Genomic DNA, 19,245 nt, shown 5'->3' on the forward strand with positions numbered 1-19,245 from the left:
TAAATACAATTCCATAATCTTTATTGGAGTTATCAAGCTTTATTCTGTGAGATAACTCTTAGGCATGAAAGTACACTTATTAGTTCATTACGTATCAAAATGTAACCCCTTCCCATATAAGTCATATTCTTTGTACATTAAGTAGGACTTCAGGAGAGGAGGCAGAGCCACTCTTCTCACAGATGACAGGTTTTGTAATGTCTCCAGACCAAAAAGCTTCCGTAGTTTAAGCCGGCACAAATGCTTCAGTGGACGTGGGTTTGCTGGGAATAAATAACAGTTATAAGCAGATACATCAGTTAACCCTCTAACATTCACATTAAAATTGCAAAAACCCTCATTAATATGTCATTTTTGTATATTGTTGGCACATAACTCTGGTACCTCATGTGTATTTTAACCCTTTAGTGATATAAAGTGGTTATGCCACAAAAATATTTAGCTGATAATTTACTGATTGGTAGTCTGCTGAGAATCCCACTGATCCAGACAACGGGGGTTTATTACCTCCATTATGAATGTAGCAGCTATAAATGGAGGTGCCTCATTGGTGAATCCCCCACTCCATTCACTTCAATGGGAGTGCTGGAAATAGCTGAAGTATCGCACTCGTCTGTCTCTGCCACTTCCAAGGGCATATACAGCTTTTGATGTCAATGGACCAATTTCTAGTCTATCGGTACAGTTGTTTTAAAAAATGAAGTTACTTAGTTTAGAAACATGAAGATAATATTTACCTATAATTTCTTGAATCTCTGCCCATTCATTTTGTACTTCAAGAATAGATTTCAGTTTTGTACAAATTGGAACATAATCCATATAATCCACTAAGACTCGAATAACTTTTCCAACCAAATGCTTCATCCAGGACACTGTGATAAAATCACAAAACTGAAGAACGAAAAACAGTAAAATGTCAGCGCTTTCTATGAATTTCATTACTAACAAACTTGGGGGATTGAATTAAAGGGGTTATCCGGGATAAATGGAAATCCCTACGCTAATCTAAACACCCCCACTCCTACTTTCTAAATAACATAATCAAAAATGTATATTTACTCATATCCCTTGGGCAGTCATATGACCACCCCAGGGACATTTGCTTGATATCCAGTGATGATCTGTTTTCCCGTTTCCAGAAACGGATCATCACTACTACTCCCCCCCATCCACTCCATCATAGTTACCTTCCTGTCTTCCTTCTGCGGGACAGCTCCTCCTTTTCTGACTGCCTCCACTTGTCCCAGCGCTGCTCTGCACACTACTGTTGATAATCCACTTTAACTGTGCATCTCCCATGTCTGTGCAGTAGAGGGGAATCATCGCTGCAGAGCGCACAGCAGTGCTGGGAACAAGAGCAAGACAGAAAAGAACTAGGAAGGAAGGAAGAGAGGTAGTTATATAATGGGGTCAGGGGTTAGGCTAAGTAGGTATGGGAGAGATAGTAGTAGGTGGGATTGTTAGAGAGAAAGGGAGGGGATGTATGGGAGGGAGAGAGCTGGGAGTGAGGAAGGAGGAGGGAGTAAGGTGAGAGGGGTTTGTGTGGACGTTACATAGCTGGAAGCTGAAGCATGTAAACAAATGCAGGAGATACCAGGAGCTCCCAGAGACACCCAGAAATCATTCAAAACACTGCTATACACTGCTAGGTATATGGGTGCATTTATTAACCCATTAATAGCACTAAGAGACCATATAAAGAAAAAAAATGCCTGGAAAACCCTTTAAGGGTCCATTCACATGGAGGAAAATGGTGAGGAATTTGGTGTGGAATTTCAGTGCTGAAAAAAAAGCTTCCCATTGACTTCAATGGGAAGCTTTTTTTTCAGAGCTGAAATTCCACACCAAATTCCTTACCATTTTCCTCCATGTGAATGGACCCTTAGGGTACTAAACAATAATGATCAATAAAAACATGACATTTAATACTTTATTAGTATAACATACAAGTTCTAATACTGATATATGGTAAGTATCACCATCATTGCAGGTTAGAAACAGGAGATCTGATTTGAATATATTTTGGCTCTTTATCCATCCCTTTATTTTTCTATGTAAATGCACATTTTCGCTCATTCCCTGTCTTCGAGGTTGATGCCAGATCTGTGTTGTCTGCTCTGATGCCTCCTACCTGCTGCTCCTCCTCAACTTGTCATGTGGTTTTACTGAAACACTGAGTGAGAAGTTGCAGCTTCATTCCCTCCTCCCTCTATCTGGAAAGTCATAATGATAGGTAAAATTGAACAAAATAGGTGAAGCTAAACTGTTTCTAAAGACAGGCAAATAAGGTGAATTAGTACATTACATACAGCTTTGGTGGAACTATCCAATAATAATGTTATCCCATAAGACTACTCACATGGGTATCCTTTATAACAGTGGATGTCCAACCAGGAAGCACTTCTTCAGAGCTTGTCCATACAAATGATCCACCATACATGTCCCCATGCATGCAGTCAAAGCACCTCTCAACCTGGTACCCATTATTCAGTAGCATCCGTAGCATGATTTCATCACTGAGGGCATACTGTATTGCACTTGGAAAATGAGTGTCAGTCACAACCTTGAAGTAGCAGTTTACATTGGCATTATGAAGTAGGAGAAGCCTCACAATTTCATGACTTCCGGATCGTACAGCCACTAAGAGACAGTTCAAAGGGTCTAAATTTGGGTTAGCCCCTGATTTTAATAGAATCTCTGTGCATAAAACATCTTTATTGGATACCGCAAAAAACAATGCAGTTAATCTTTTATCACCATAGTTTTCAGATAAATGTTCAGCTAAGAGGTTGTTGACATCAAAGTCATTTTCAATGAGTAGTTCTAGGCACTGCACACTTTGTCCATCTACTGCAGAATGAATAGGACTTAATCCGCTTCTTTGAATTGCACGTCGTGATGTCACAGGAATAAGATATTTTAGTGCACTAAAGGGAAACATAATACATTATAACAAACATCCGCCCAAAATGCTACTGCTTTAAAGGGGTTATCCAGCTTCCAAAAAATATCTGCAAATACATCCACAGCAGTGCTAAATACTTATCTTGTGTGGCCTTTGCTTAGTTTTATTTTACTTGCTGCTCCTTATATCTCTTTTATTTATATTGAATCCATGAACAAACTACATTTCCCATGTTTCATCTGTCTACTCTCTCTCTCTCTCATTCTCTGTACCGACCTCAGTTTTCCATTCTTCCCTGTATTGAAATCACAGGTAATAAATCCCTCCATCCAAGGTCACTTGTTGCTATGATGTTTTGTTTGCAAACTTACTCCTCCCCCCTCCATGTGAGCATCAAACACAGACAGTGACAGCAGGGCAGATTAATCATGGGAAATGTATTTTGTCCACATATTCTCTGCATGTAAATAACAGTAATACAAGGATCAGCAAGTAAAATAAAGCACCAGCGAGTCATGGCTGCCAAAGCATGTTCTTATCCCACGGTGATTGTCCTCTTCCTTCTTGTTGCCGCCTATGCACTCGCCTCCTGTCTGCACCATTTCCTCACTTATTCCTCCTGCTCCCATACCACCCACTACCTGGACAGCCTGTCCTATTTAGAGTTGTTCAGCCCCCTCACAGGCACCTGAGCAATTAGGTTCCCTCTATTACTGTAAGGTTGCATCCATTGTGCTGCTTCTTGTATGTCCTTATGTATGTATTAACCTATAGCTTGTTCCTGAGCTCGCTGTTGCCTGTGGTCTTCATTTTACTAGATTCCTTTGCTTATCTTCTGACTACTGCACTGGTGTCTCTCTGGCTCTTGTCAGTAGACAACTATACTGGGACCTGTCTGAGAGGTAGTTACCTAGTCTGAGAGGTAGTAACCTAGTATTCCTCTCACAGAGAATTCCAGATCCTCATATAGGGTTAATTGGTGAATACTGGAAGGGCTACTTAGATAATGTCTCTAGCAGTGGTCCTAAGTTCACCCAGTTAGTTGGCACAGTGGCTCCACATCTTGCTGACACTTTTGCTCCTTTTTAACAGTCAATACTTTCATGTGTTTATCTTATCAAACTAGTTTCCTAACAACATAATACTCACAGATAATGTCCTCCATATGCCGCTTTGTGTATAGGAAGATAACCTTCTTTATCTGGCATATTTCCACTAGCCCCATATTCCAAAAGAAGAGAAATGCAATCTGGATTTCCTCCAACAGCAGCATCAGCAAGCACTGTGGAGCCATCATCTGCTTCTATGTTGATATCTCCACCTAGAAGATGTTTTTAAGATGACTGAGAACTGAAAAAAGTACATTGAAAAGAAATTGGCAGTAAGGAAGCTATATGCATAAATACTTCAAAGAATAGTAATTGCAGCTCCCTAAAAGATATTATGAATAACATTTAGCTAGACACATGAGCATTCTGCCAGGTGTATTGTGCTATTGTAACATCTTTGCCCGTTGAGAGTTCTGTGCTGTCCTCCGGCATGCTATGGCGCAGGAGGTGTGTCCTTTTATTATCCTTTGCTCCTGGACCTCCTGTTGTTTTAGCACAGCTGAGAATTTGTTGCAGTGTACCAGTCTGGCCAGTGCTCTGAGTTAAGATATGTTCACATGGCGAAAAAATGGATTCCACATGTGAACATACTGTGTGGCTAGCCACGTTGAAATGCCAATGCAGTGCACCAGCATCCCTTTGCAGCATTCCACTCCGGATTAGGCCCGAATGAATAGACCTAATCGGGAGGGAGTCTCGCACCATGGACGCTGCGGCAAGATAGGGCATCTTGCTTCTTTTTTCTGCTACTAGCTAGCGGAAAAAAGAAGCAAGTGACTCCCATTGCAGTCAATGGGAGCCTTTTGGCATTTACCAAAATGCTCAGCAGACAAAAGTTGTCTGCTGAGAAAAACATTCCTTCTGGAGTTTTTTCATCTCACCCACCTGAGTAGTCTGGGTGAGATGTACACCCCTTCCATTACCTGACCAGCTATCAGCTTACAGAAGATATTTGTCAATCCCTTTAAGGAAACTGAACCATCCCCTTAAATCGCCCCGTGGAAAAAAAAAAAAATCCTCAAAAATTGATTCCTAAATCCAGAAACAGATTTTTTTAGCCTGCATAAAATGCTGTGTGAACAAACCTTAAGAAAGGAATCTTTGAGTCATGTCATTTCTTTCTTCAAAAAGGATAATAGTCATTCTGACATAGATTTATAGTTTACCAGCTTCACTGAGTTTAAAACATCAATTAGATAAGGCATGCAGTTTGTTTTGTGAAATTTACTTTAACCCCTTCCCGTCGTCTGCCATACTATTACGGCAGATGTTGGGTCTGTAGAGGTGAGTGACCACCATAGCTATTGGGTCTCCACTGTGGAATCCAGAGCTAATGATCGCGTGCATCATGAGTGAGGAACCTCTTCCCCCCAAAGTAAAAATGTCTTCCATGACTGGCTCCCACGAGTTAAAGATGTGGAAGCTGTCCTGTTTCCTTGACAGCTGGAAGCCTTATGAAGGCTCCCAGGCTTGTCACTGTATTATAGCTATGGAGGTTGGTCTATGACCAGCCTCAATAGTTGCATAGCATATCTCCCATAGACTGCAATACAGTTGGCTGAAATTTGGTATCCCTGGAATTGTACTGACCAATGGAATCGAGGTGACAAGTAATTTTGGCTATAAAGAGAACACTGTAAAAACAAAGCCTGTAGTTTTTCTCCAATTCCACCCCATTCTGTACTTTTTTTTACAGCTTCCTGGATATTGTATGGAATAGCTAATGGTACCAATACAAAGTATAATTTGTGCTGCAAACATTAAGCTATCATGTGGCTCTGTGAATGGAAAAATATAAAAGTTATGGAGATTGGAAGGCGGGAAGTCAAAAATTTAAATAAAAAATTCCTGAGGTGGGGTGAGGAGGTGTTAAACAGGTATTGTTGCTTCAACATGGTTTTAAGGTAGTAGAGATTATTCTAAGAAATTTTGTAGCATTCATGTGACTGAGCTGCAGTACCAGGTACGGCCACTACCAGGTTTACAAGACTGTGTCAGGTAAACCATGAAATATTCACTTCTGGCAGCTCATTGATGGGCCTCGCAGGAGTCAGACTGATCTTAATCCAGAAACCACACCATATACAGTAGGTGTGAGTAACCCTTCTATAATTTCAATAAAATATTAATGTCATCCTCAATAAACAGTCAAAGCTTGCTTACAGTTAGCATCACAACTTGTTCATGTTATATGAGTTTTTTTTACTTACCTTTATGTATTAGTTGTTCCAGTACTTCACATTGACCAAATTCAGCAGCGACTCCTAATGGCGTGACACCAAAACCATCTTTAAGGCTGACATTCCCCCCATTTTTCAAGAGTAAAGAGATAATATCTTTGCGTCCTTGTTTTGCAGCTTCGTGCATCGCTGACCATCTCCTCACACAGGGCTGGTTAATGGTACAATTGTAACTGATCAATAGGGACACCATGTCATAACTTCCTATCCTTACAGCTGAAAAGGAGAAGAATTCCGCAACAGAAAATCATGTAAATGTCATACCTTTTCAAAGTCAAAAGCTAAGGGTGAGTTCACACTACTGTCATTTGATGTTTTCTGCTCTCATCTGTCATACAGTACAAAGGGAAGCAATGAACATTAATAGCAGATGCAGATGAAGCCCCTCCATCTGGTGTCCGTTGTAAAAAACCTGATAGAAGCTTTCTTTCGGCATGTTTTGCACTTTTCTGACAGCAGAAAAAGTTTTACCTGCAGGACTTTTTTTACCATTAGAAAAGTAAATAAACATGATGGAAGAAAGTGTCCATCATTTATATGTATTTATATGAATGGACACAGGTGGAGGGGGCTGGAGAAACAGACTGTAATAATAGTGTGAAGTTCCCCTAAGACAAATAAACTTTTAGTTAAAATACTTGATAAATCGCCAGATTAAACCTTTTCATATAGAGCAATGCTTAAGATTTAGTCCCCACGTTGTGGAAAAGCTGTTTTTTTATTGCAGATTTTGCTGTGTTTTTTGAGCCAAAGTCAAATGTGGCTTCAAGAGAGGAATTATATAGGAAGCCCTTACACTTCTTTCTGTTAAATTCACTCTTGGCTTTCACTCAAAAAAAAAACTGCAGTGGAGTCAGCAACAAGAAAAACAGCTTTTCTGCAACATGGGGACTTATCTTAAAGGAAGCCTGTTAGGTTTTTCCCAACCTAAACTGTTCAAATAATGACCTTTCCTATGATGCCCCTCCCTAAGCTTTCTGTCGCTGAAAAGTCAAGTTATAAGCTTTTAAAACATTAGATCAGCATAACCAAATTCACAATAGTCACAGGTAGATGGTGAGAAGCTTCATCTAGTCATGCAGTCATTGTGCTAAATCGCATCTTGTGTGGCATGACTGACATGTCCCTCACTGTCTGAAATCAGCCTACCCAACTGTGTGACTAGATGAAGTCGCTCCCCACCCTGTAACTTGCTACGGTAAAGTCACCTATACCAAACTAAGATATTAAAAGTTCAGAATGTGACTTATCAGCAACAGAAACCTCAGTGAGGGGCACTATAGGAGAGGTCATCACTTGATGCTGCACATGTTGGTGCCAGGTATGGGTGGAAATACCCGGCAGGTTCCTTTTAACATACTAATATATGACATTCCCTCCTCTCATAGGATAAATTGGGAAAAGAGTTGTAGTAAAATCTAATTCCTCAGTGTCTCACGAGAATCCAGGCAGTGTTAAAACCTGAATGTATTAAGGAGAGGAGCTGACATGAAGTGCTCACGACCTCTGTGACACCCCTCTTCTTGCTCTACTAGGACTCATTCACATACACATGTTTATCTGTGCCATGTGTTTTTATTGCAAGTCTTTTTGGTGTAAATTTTTTCATCTTTTCCTATGGAAAATTAATTTTAAAGAAAAAAAACACCAACAACCACAAAAAAAAAAGCAAAACAGTCTATCAAAACACCATAAACATGACACATTTGTTTAATGTTTTTCATGTAACATCTGGCTTCAGAGATTTAGTATAAGAAAAAATTGAATGAAAAACATAATTGAAAAAAACTACACAAAAATGTTCAATATTTCAGGAAAAAAAACTGGCCAAAAATATAATTGTGGAGCATCTTGCGCCAAAGCACAAATGGATTAACACCAATGCAAAAAGCGCTAGTATTAATATGTCATCCCCTGTGTGTGAAACCAGCTTTGGTCACACGTTGTAGATACGCAACAATACTGACTGCTGGGGCCTCAGCCTATCATTTTGATGACTGTATTCTGCTGATGGGAACTGAGGTTAGATAAGGCAATGAGAAATTAGATTCCTTCACGTAAACTGAGCAATTTGGGTAATAAGAACATAATAGGGTGTTGTCAATGGAATAGGCAAATATATGTGAAAATCAAGAAAAGTTAAACTTTGTAAAAGTAAGTTTAAAAGCCATACCAATAAGAAGAGGAGATTCCCCCCGACTGTTCTTGGTATTTGGCCAGACTCCCTTCTCTAGAAGTGCTGTTACATTCTCAATTAATCCAGACTTTGCAGCAAGAGTCAGTGGGGTCTCCCCATCATTTGTCTTCTGTTCACATTGTGTTTTATGTATAGCTGCATGGAGTAAATAATAATACAAACTGGTTAAAGGTTATTAATGGCAAAAAAACAAAGAAGAAACACAATATAGTAGTTTTAAGGTGTCTATACACATTACATGTACATCTATATAAGCCCACCATTTTTAAATGAGACCAACCAACTACTCCCGCACAGCACATATCAAAATTCATATTTTACTATCACCCACCTCAGTAAATTCACCATCACCATGGTCCTCAGTGGCCCAACACAAAGCATAATGCTCCCTGGTGGCTTCCACATTCAATATAATGGTCTCTAGTGGCTCCTACACCCAACATAATCACTTCTATTAGACCCCACCCAGTATAATGCATCCCTATGGCCTATATCCAGTAAAAAGCTTCCCAATGGCCCTCACAATGTATAATACTCGCCAGTGGTGCCCAGATAGTATAATGCTTCCCAGTGGCTTCTACATGCAGAATAGTGCTCCACAATGGCCATCACACACAGTACAATGCTGCTCAGTGGCCTCACACAGTAGTTGTGCCATGGAAATAAAAAAGTAAAACTTAAAATAAAATAAAAAAATCACACATAACGCTCCAAACTTGTCTCCAGCTCCATGAAGCAAGCCTGCACTAAACCAAAGACATCACTGGTAGCAGCCTGAATGGTGAGGCAGGAAGGTAAAGGCTTCCTTGTTGTATTCAACTCTTTCTGTATGAAGTACAACTGACGGACAGACTAAGTATGATACCAGGAATTAATAATGCTTGTACAAGGTCTGTTTGTGACATCTGTATTTCAAAGAAACTTACCATCAAGGACGATTTCTGTTATCTGACGGACTGGCTGCACAACTGCTTCATGTACAGGAAACCAACCTTTTTCATCAGCTTCATCAAGTGCATACTTATATTGCATATATGTCTGCAGTTCAGTGATTTCCCCTAAAAAAGGATTTATTTTAACTCTTTAGCTATAAAATATAACATTACTACTGTAACCAATGTACTCGCATGTGAATTTAGTTTACCTTGCTTTATAGCAGCTACAATTTTTCTGTTGATATCACTTGTTGGTACAAATCTGCAAAATATTTTAGCATTAAATCTTTATTTGCTCTACTGTACAAATAAGTTAAGCAGCTACAATAAAATTGTGAAGCTATAAGATGGGGATGCTTGCTGTCCCTACAGTAAGACCTCCCATAGGGAAGGTAGGGCTAGTTTATTACAATCCCTGCATTCCTGATCGCTGTGTACAGTGCATGACTGCTAGAGGCCAGGAACTATGTGAGCTGCTGGGTCACACGTTCTAGCACCGCCCCAGGCGACACAATGAAGGCGAGCGGGGATTTGTATCTGTATGCTCTTATATGGAGAGACCATTAGTGTAGACCACTGGCAGTCCTCTTTAGATACAACTTTGATGAAGTGCCGGCAGGCAATGGTCGACACATAAAGGCATTGGGTGTCTAGTAGGAGCAGGGATATATATGTAGATGTTGCTCTATAAAGGGTTGTTAGGTGGTTACTAAATTTGAGACAAGATTTTCATGGGGCAAATCGGTAGCTAGTGGGGCAGGGGGTTACCTGGATTCTGTTTACTAGGGTTCTCAACCACCCAGAGACCTTCAGTTGGTATATTTGAGAATAAAAAGCCTACAGAGTGCGCACTAGTTGTAATTTAAGGATTAAATCTCTTACCCATCTACTTTTAATTATTGTTATACTGAGCGGTAGGTGATATTACAGCTAGTTAACAAGGGGTTCCGCGTGAACACATTCTGTCACGGCTGCCATGATGGGATGCTGGTGCAGTGCACTAGCATCCCGTCATGGCTTTCCGCTCCAGATTAGGCCCAAATGAATGGGCCTAGTCCGGAGGGTTGTGTCGTGAGACGGAATCAGCCGCGGAATCTGCCTTTAAGAAACGGCAGCTCGCTTCTTTTTTCCGCGAGCAGGAACAAACTACGCACTGAAAAAAGAAATGACCAGCTCCCATTGATTTCAATGGGAGACGGTAGGATTTTGACGCGGATTCTGCGTCAAAATCCTGACCATCTTGCCCCATGTGAACTAGCCCTCACTTTCACCATTTTTTGGTTCAACAAACGCAATCTGGAAAGAAAAAATATTTTGGTGACTGGTTTGCGAACATGGCGATTTTGTAGTGTTTCCATGTACTAAGTTTTTACATTGGCTTTCTTCAGCTATTATATCTTTTGTATATTTGTTAACAGAAAAATCTCTCTTTTTAAACTAAATAACAATGATTCACCCTTTTAATACGTCCAGTTTTGGGTGTGACTCACCTATATTTTTTGTTGCTTATACTTAAAGGTATGTAAAACACTATATTGATTGACTATATTCTACTGAAAATGTGTTTGGTCCTGAATCAGTGAAAATAGCCCAGTCTTAAAGTGGTTAATAAGCCATTGTACCACCTCTGATATACAGCTGTACAGTGGAGCTTTATTATCTAACTCAGTGTAACAACCAATCAAAATTGTGAAATATTCCTAAATATTTCAGTGGCTTTAGATGGTTTTGATGTCAGATGCAAAAAGTAGTACCTAAAAGTTTGTCTTATCACACATTGTTCTAATGGACATGTCGGTTTTTAACGGCTGTTTTGCATCTGTTGCATTTTTCTTTTTTTGATGACCAAATATCATCAATTTTGCATCAGTTTTTGATGCGGAGAAAAAAAATGTCAGTGAATAAAAAAGATGAATTTCATTGTTTTTTTTCCTTTTTGACCCAACCCACTGATCCGTTTTCTTTAGAACTGTAGTTTTGATTGAAATTTTAATGAAAATGACAAACGAAGTGATTACGAAACATTACCAAGTTAGACTGATAAGGGGGCGTTCACACTACCATCAGTGTCCGACAGGTAGTGTCCGCTCCTAGTGTCCGTTCAAAATCTTGCACGGACATTAGAAGCAGACACTAGCTGTGTCCGTGACATCTGTCATTTATTTAAATGGCGATCGGGTGCATTCTTTTGCACTCCTTGCCTGTCCTTCCCTGTCCGCTTGTAAAGATGTCCGACTTTTCAAGCGAACAGAAAAAACCTACATGTCGGGTTTTTCTGTCCGCTTCAAAAGTTGGACATCTTTACAAGCGGACAGTGAAGGAAGGGCACGGAGTGCAAAAGAACGCACCCGATCGCCATTTAAATGAATGACAAGTAGTGTGAACGCCCCCTTAGATAACCAGTACAAACAGAAGCTATTTCAGGTAAACAAGAAACAAGGGGTAAGACAAAAAGAGAGATACAAGGGAGGAGGAGGATCCTATCCTAGGGGGTGAGGAAGGGAGTTCTGGTCAGAGGCCCTGCAGTATACAATATGTATCACATGGGGCCCAAATAGATCTAAATACCTCAAAAGAACTAATCAGGGTTGTGGTCAGGTATTCCTATGGGTCAGGAGGTCAGCACCTGAGCAGGGTGTTTTGCTGTAAGAGTCTTAGCTGCAATACCAACAGAAGGTACCAGCTTAGCACTATCCAAATTAAAGTTGTCCTTTCCTATTAGCAGCTATGGCCAGAGAAATTTGCAACCAGAAATACGTTTCTGCTGCAGTAGATCCTACAGGGAGAGTGTAGTATTACCTAGTATCATTTCACAGGGTATCTGAGAGAGTGATTCAGCAGTATCTTCTCTGGCTGATAGAGGGGAGCTTTTGAGTTGAGGACTCCCCACAATGATGTCCTTAAGTCTATTATCAGACAGGGAATGTGATTATCCACTTTTCCACACCTCCATATGTTCTACTAACCATTCAATAATTCCATGAATCTATAACAACCTCTGAAATGACTGGATATAACATGGTGTTTTGTTTGTATAACAATGAGCTTAATCAGGATGTTCTTCTTCTAATTTTATCCTGACAGAACAATTCCAGTCATTTGGCACGTACAAATCAGCTTCTAAACCTGAGACAATTCTGTGTAAACCATTTAGTCATCAGACATTATTGGTCTATGACACAAAATTCCTACCAGGCCTGCATTTTCTATTGAGCTCTGGAAGCTTAAGAGCTTGACCATGTATGAAATACTGATGCAAAAGCTTGTTCCATGAAGTTACTTCAAAGTCAGATTTATCAAAATCATTGAAAAAGGAAAAAGTTGTTATATAGCAACCAACCAACTCAATAAATGTATTCATGGTCCCTACCTTCCCCATCCCCTTTGGTCTCACCCATTCTCTTAGTGTCTCCCGCACAATATAATGCTTTTATTTTTCAAATATTTGGATTTTTGTATAGGTCTTAAAGCATAACAAAAACTATATAAATTTGGCATAATAAAAGAAATTTCCGGCACTCAATGTGTATGCTTCCAAAAGTGAATATTTATTTTGACAAAACCAAAATAAATATTCACTTTTGGAAGCATACTCATTGAGTGCCGGAAATTTCTTTTATTATACTGATATAGCGGTGAGAGGCCATTTCCAGGCACCAGCATAACCACCGAGTGACGGTTCATTATCTGTAAAATATATAAATTTGGCATTTCCATGATTGTACCAGAATATTTTTGCTGCGTAGTTAATGCAATACAAACAACAAAATTTATTTTTCTTCTAATTCCACCTCATTCTTCATTTTCTTCCAGCTTCCCACCACACTGTACAGAATATTACCCAACACCAATAGCAGCCACTGGTTTAATGGTCTATGTATTTGTTGTTCTAGTCCTATGGCAGACCAAAACAACAGACACCTGGGTGAAGACATGAAAATAGCGTAACTGTATTAAAATACTGATACCTAGCCCTTGTCAATAAAGCTTTTTTTCTATCTATCCTGTTGGTGGGGAAAGACTTATATCAAATTTGTGATTCTGGGCAAATCCAGTATTGTGCTTGACTGAAATGGTGAGTTGAACAATAAGCCTTATTGTGTATTATGGCTGTAGTGCAGGGGGAGATTACATACTAGATATAAAGTGCAAATCATTGATCAGTTCACATACCACTTGGATACTTCTGAGTAACAAATAATCAAAACATAAAAAAAAAAATAAAAATGAAATAATTCCTGAAGAGGATTGGTGAAACTCAAACCGCAGGGATATATATATACTAAACATAATGAATATTCAAGCATACCCTTCTACTATCAATCTCCATGTCAACAGCATTTTCAGTGCATATGTTATTTCACACCAGGCCCAGAAATGGCACCCCTCCCCTAACACTCGTCAGAGAGACTGAACGCCCAACTAGGAAGTGCTATATGATGTAATGTACCAAAAACGCAGTCTCAAATAACTTATCATACTAGAGACGGAGGATGAACAGGTGAAACTATTCTAAAATAACAGAAAAGCTGAAAATTCATATAAATCAAAATAGATAATCATAAGATTATGTGATATAGTTTGTAGCAACATAATCCTCAGGTACCGTATTTTCCGGACTATAAGCCGCACATAAAAACCTACAATTTCCTCAGAAATCGTAAGTGCGGCTTATAGTCCGGTGCGGCTTATATATGGATGGAAGCGGTGGCAAAGACTGCGTGCCGCTTCCATACATACATAAAAGGCACCGTAAGGGTGCATTCACACTACGCCGGCGTGTAACACAGCCGTACACGCCGGCGTTACAGCAGGGCTGCCGGACACTTCCTATTCATTTCTATGGGAGCAGGCATGCGAGCGCTCCCCATAGAAATGAATGGACAGACACTTCCCATTCATTTCTATGGGAGCCGGCATGCGAGCGCTCCCTATAGAAATGAATGGAAAAAAGCAGTCCATTCATTTCTATGGGGAGCGCTCGCATGTCGGCTCCCATAGAAATGAATAGGAAGTGTCCGGCAGCCCTGCTGTCACGCCGGCCTGAAACAGAACATGAAACTTACCCAGCGGTGCAGGGCGGGCGGGCATTCAGGCCTCCTCTGCCTCCAATGTTCCGTCCTTCTCCTCCGGCGCTCGCTGATAATGGCCGGGGCGCATGCGCAATATCATAATGCTTCTACTGCGCATGCGCCCAGGCCATTATCAGCTTGCGAGCGCCGGAGGAGGACGGAACATCGGAGGAAGAGGAGGCCTGAATGCCCGCCCACCCTACACCGCTCGGTAAGTTTCACATTCTGTTTCAGGCTTTTATTTTAAAACGGGGGGGGGGGGGGGGTAGTTTAACCTAACGTTTACGGTTGGGCTCTATCAGCATGATTTTGCTGATAGAGCCCCTCCTCGCCTGCCGAGCGCTTCCAATAGAAGCGGCTGGCACGCGGGGGGTTAAGCGGCCGCTGGCAAAGTCTGCCTGCCGCCGCTTTCAATAAGATATCATGCGCACCGGACTGCGGCTTATAGTCCTGTGCGCCTTATATAGGAACCGAGACGGACTATAAGGCGCTCATGGGCAATGCGGCTTATAGTCCAGTGCGCCTTATAGTCCGTAAAATACGGTAGTTAAGTAGGCTCTCACTGCTTCCACTTATAAGCCTTAGGTAGACACTCACTGACTCCAATTATAATCCATAGGTACTGTAGTTTGGTAGGGTCTCTCACTGGTTCCACTTGTAAATCTTAGGTAGTTAGATACTGTAGGCTCTCACTTGTCCCACTTGTAAGCCTTAGGTAGACTCTCACTTGCTCCAATTATGCAGTCCTGTGGCTCAACAACAAAACAGTGGTCTTTAAAGGGGCTCTATTATTGGGAAAAGTCATTTTTAACTAATCACATCCTTGCATAGCCTTTAGAAAGCCTATTCCACACCTACCTTTAGTATGTAGATTACATCAGCGATTTTGAATAAGTCCGTTTTTATTCATATGCTAATTAGACTTGGTGCACATTGCATCGTGCACCCTATTTGCTTTTCTTTCCTATGGTGTATTCAGCACAGGCTGCTGCTGCTGATGACTCAGCTTCCTGTTTGCACACACAGATAGGAGATAATAGCAGAGACGAGTGCTGCTGGGATCTTCCTGTGCTGGCTGGAAGCTCATTAGCATATGAATAAAAATGGACTTATTGAAAAACCACGGAGGCAATTTACATGCTAAAGGTAGGTGTGGAATAGCATTTCTAAAGCCTATGCAAGAGTGTGATTAGTTAAAAACGACTTTTCCCAATGATAGAGCCCCTTTAAAAAGCCCCATAGATAAAATAAGGAGTTGTTTTACCATATAAATTAAATAGTGGAGGGAAACTCCATACTTATTAGAGAGGAGCACCAATTGGGTACCAGATCTAGCCCCTTATGGAGGAATGAGCAGATGATATATAGCTTTATATGAAAAGATTCAGTATAAGATGTATATTATTCACTGAAATCTCTGCTCACTGGCTCCACTTGTAAGGCTTAGGTAATTGGTTAAAACTCTCACTTACCCCACCTATAATACTCAGGTAGTTGGGTAGGCTCTTACTGCCTCCCCTTTTAAACCTTAAGCAGTTAGGTAGACTCTCAGAGACTCCACTTCTAATCTTTGGGTAGTTGGTAAGTTTTCAATGGCGACAATTATAATTCACAGGTACTGTAGTTAGGTAGGTTCTTACTGATTGCACTTAGGTAGTTGATTAATCTCTCACTAGCTCTACTTATAAGAGCTACTCTAAGGTGTGATTTAGGGCAATGTCTGCATGACTGGATGAGGCTGCTCCCCATCCCCTGTGTTTAGCTAAGGTCAAATTGCATATCTCAAGCTAAGGTTTTAACCCCTCCCACCAGAGGAGTATTTAAATTTTATTTTGATTCCCTGCCTTAAAAACCTCTATTTTTCCCCCCTTCACAGAGCCATATGAGGGCTTTATGTTTGCAGGACAAATTGTTCTTCATGATGTTACCATTTATTACTCTGTATAATGTACTGGGAAGCTGGAAAAAATTCAGAATGGGGTGGATTTGAAGAAAAAGTGCAATTGTGCGACTTTCTTATGGGCTTCATTTTTGTGGCGTTGACTGTGTTGCCAAAATAACATGTCACCTGGGATATCAAATTTATACAGTTATATTTACATTTTAATCCCATAACAAAAAATTTTAATCTTTGCAAAAACATTTTTTTCCTAAAAGTCACCATATTCTAATACCCATAACTTTTTTATACTTCTGTGTCTTTTTTGCAGGGCCAAACATACTTTTTTAGTTGTGCCATTTTGGGGAATGTCTATTGTCTTGATCACTTTTTGTTCAAATAGATGTTTAGGCACTTTTGATTTTTTTTCCCTGCTGCGGTGTTCACCGTAGGGGAAAAACATTTCCTAAGTTTTTAGACCAGGCATTTTTAGACACAGGGACACCCAATGTGTATGTGTTTCGCAGTAATATTTTACTTTTATATGTATTATAGGGAAAATTGGGTGATTTCAACTTATTATATTTTACATTTTTTACTATTTTATTAGCCCCACAATGGGACTTAAATTTACAATCATTTGATTACAAGCCCCATAGACTACAATCCAACGGTATTGCAGCCTATGGGAAATACACTACATAGGTATTGATTCTGCCGCAGAGTGTCTGCCATGTTTAGAGACCCAGCATCCGCCATACAATTACAGCAGATGTCAGGAAGGGGTTTATAGCTTATAGTCCAGAGAAGAGCAACCAAAATGGTGGAAGGTCTGCAAACCATGTCCTATGAGGAGCGGCTAAAAGAACTGGGATTGTTTAGTTTGCAGAAGAGAAGGCTGAGGGGAGATTTAATAGCAGTCTACAAATATCTGAAAGGTAGTCACAGTGCAGAGGGATAGACCCTATTCTCATTAGCACAAGGAAGTACAAGAAGCAATGGGATGAAACTAAAGGGAAAGAGATACAGATTAGACATTAGGAAAAACTTTCTGACAGTGAGGGTAGTGAGAGAGTGGAATAGGCTGCCACGGGAGGTGGTGGGCGCTCCATCAATGGAAATGTTCAAGCGGAATCTGGATAAACATATAGCTGGGATGATTTAGGAAGACCTGCACTCGCAGGGGGTTGGACCCGATGGCCCTTGAGGTCCCTTCCAACTCTACCATAAGAATAACATTTATAACTTGACTTTTCTACAACAGAAATCTTAGTGAGGGTCACCATAAGAAAGGTCATTACTTGAAGCTGCAGACATTGGGACCAGTTTAGGGTGAAAAAAAAATCTGACAGATTTCCTAATTATGAAAATCTTTGTATCCTTCATGAGAAAATTGCTAGCTCATCTTTTTCTAACACTATCTGCTTTGGTACTAAGTCCAATATTCTGCCAGAACATCTCATGTATTACTCCTGAGTCTTCCCTTTCTACGAATGCTCTTATACTTACTTACGCCTACTCATTGGAGTGAATCTGATAGTGAAATGTACATGCCAGCCTTTAATCCTACAGCTCAGATTCAGGGACAGATCTCCAATTGACCCCTAGCAATTGTATTCTGGCCAACTTATCACTTTAAGTTATACTAAAATAGAGTGTAGCCTTCTCATATTCTTCAACAAACAGAAATCATAATTCATTCTTACATCTTAAAGGCCATAGAACCTGCTTATCTCTTTTATTGAAGAAGCAAACAGTTTGCTGTCAGTTTTGACATAAATCTTCCTTTCCTAACTAGAAAAGATCCCTTTTTTTAAATGGGGGATTTTATTAACCCATCTACATCAGATGTGTAGTTGTGGTGCATGTTAGGCACAAGGACCTTTCCTTTGCCAAAGATGTGACAGATCCCTTATTCTGAGTCACACTCACCACTTCTTCCAAAAGTGGAAGCAGTTGGATGGACTGGAACGCCTCAGCCGACATGTTCATTACAACTCACACCAGGAAACTGAAGTGAGTTACACAACAGTTTCTAACTTGTGTAGATTTCTATTCTGGCGCACAACAATGAACCTGATTCTTTCAGGCAAGCCAGTTGGGGACTTTAGTAAGAGTGGTGTAAGTGCAAGTCTTAATAAATTCTCCCCATTATGTTTAATACAAAAATGCTATTTAAATCATATGTGATTTTTTTTTTCTGATGATCCCTTTTGATGATAATTTTTGATGATCCTTTTAAGGGGCTTTTACCATAACACTGCGCTGCCTTAAAAATGTCTCATTGCTTAAAGACCACCAACGTCATAAACATTCTTTGTTAAAGTATAGGTATCATGCTTCGTAACCGTATCCAAGTTTCTTACCCATCTTGACGAATAGAACGTGTAGTAGTTTGCAATGATTCCTGAATACCCAGCTGGATTTCGTAACTGTCTAACTGGTCTTCATAGGCTTCCTCCATACCTCAAAGCAACCTGATATTGAGATAATAACTGTGTGAATAAAAGAAGCAAAATAAATTCACTTTCTCAAGAGTTATGATACTGGTAATACTTAGATGTAGTAATGTAGTCTCCACCATTTCACTTTTAAATTTATGGAAGAATATAAAGCAAATATCACAACAAAAACTGCTCCAGAAAACGCTCCAAAAAACGCCTTAAGGTCAAAAAACTGCTTCCTAATTAGGAAGCGTTTTTCTTTCGGGACCAAGATAAGCCAGGCGGTTTTTACGTGTGAACTAGCCCTAATAGTTTCTTTGTAAACCTAAGAAACAAAAAAAAATCTGGGCAGTCTTAAGTCCCATGAATACAACCACATTTTCGTTCTGTGTGTTATGCATATTCACTGATGCCAGATCAGTGTTGGGCTATAGAAATTTATCCGCAAAATATGTAGCATGTCT

At 40.1% G+C, this 19,245-nt stretch overlaps 1 protein-coding gene across 4 annotated transcripts in view; it reads right to left on the minus strand.

Moving 5' to 3' along the window:
• ASB15 (ankyrin repeat and SOCS box containing 15) overlaps positions 1–19,245 on the minus strand; it is a 48,029-nt gene continuing 28,784 nt past the window's right edge. For 2 of the 4 annotated variants that reach the window (XM_075274262.1, XM_075274260.1), the window contains exons 2-10: positions 18,704–18,814; positions 9,596–9,648; positions 9,378–9,509; positions 8,428–8,586; positions 6,225–6,470; positions 4,055–4,226; positions 2,360–2,927; positions 738–891; positions 1–263 (exon numbers count right to left, since the gene is read on the minus strand). In XM_075274262.1, coding sequence (XP_075130363.1) covers positions 88–263; positions 738–891; positions 2,360–2,927; positions 4,055–4,226; positions 6,225–6,470; positions 8,428–8,586; positions 9,378–9,509; positions 9,596–9,648; positions 18,704–18,801 — 1,758 coding nt within the window. In that variant the 5' untranslated portion in view covers positions 18,802–18,814 and the 3' untranslated portion in view covers positions 1–87. Of the gene's footprint in view, positions 264–737; positions 892–2,359; positions 2,928–4,054; positions 4,227–6,224; positions 6,471–8,427; positions 8,587–9,377; positions 9,510–9,595; positions 9,649–18,703; positions 18,833–19,245 lie in introns of all 4 variants that reach the window. The other 2 variants (XM_075274261.1, XM_075274259.1) reach the window with 1 other exon arrangement.

The sequence above is a fragment of the Leptodactylus fuscus genome, chromosome 5 (genome assembly GCF_031893055.1).
Source record: "Leptodactylus fuscus isolate aLepFus1 chromosome 5, aLepFus1.hap2, whole genome shotgun sequence".
In the NCBI taxonomy this organism is placed as follows: Eukaryota; Metazoa; Chordata; class Amphibia; order Anura; family Leptodactylidae; genus Leptodactylus; species Leptodactylus fuscus.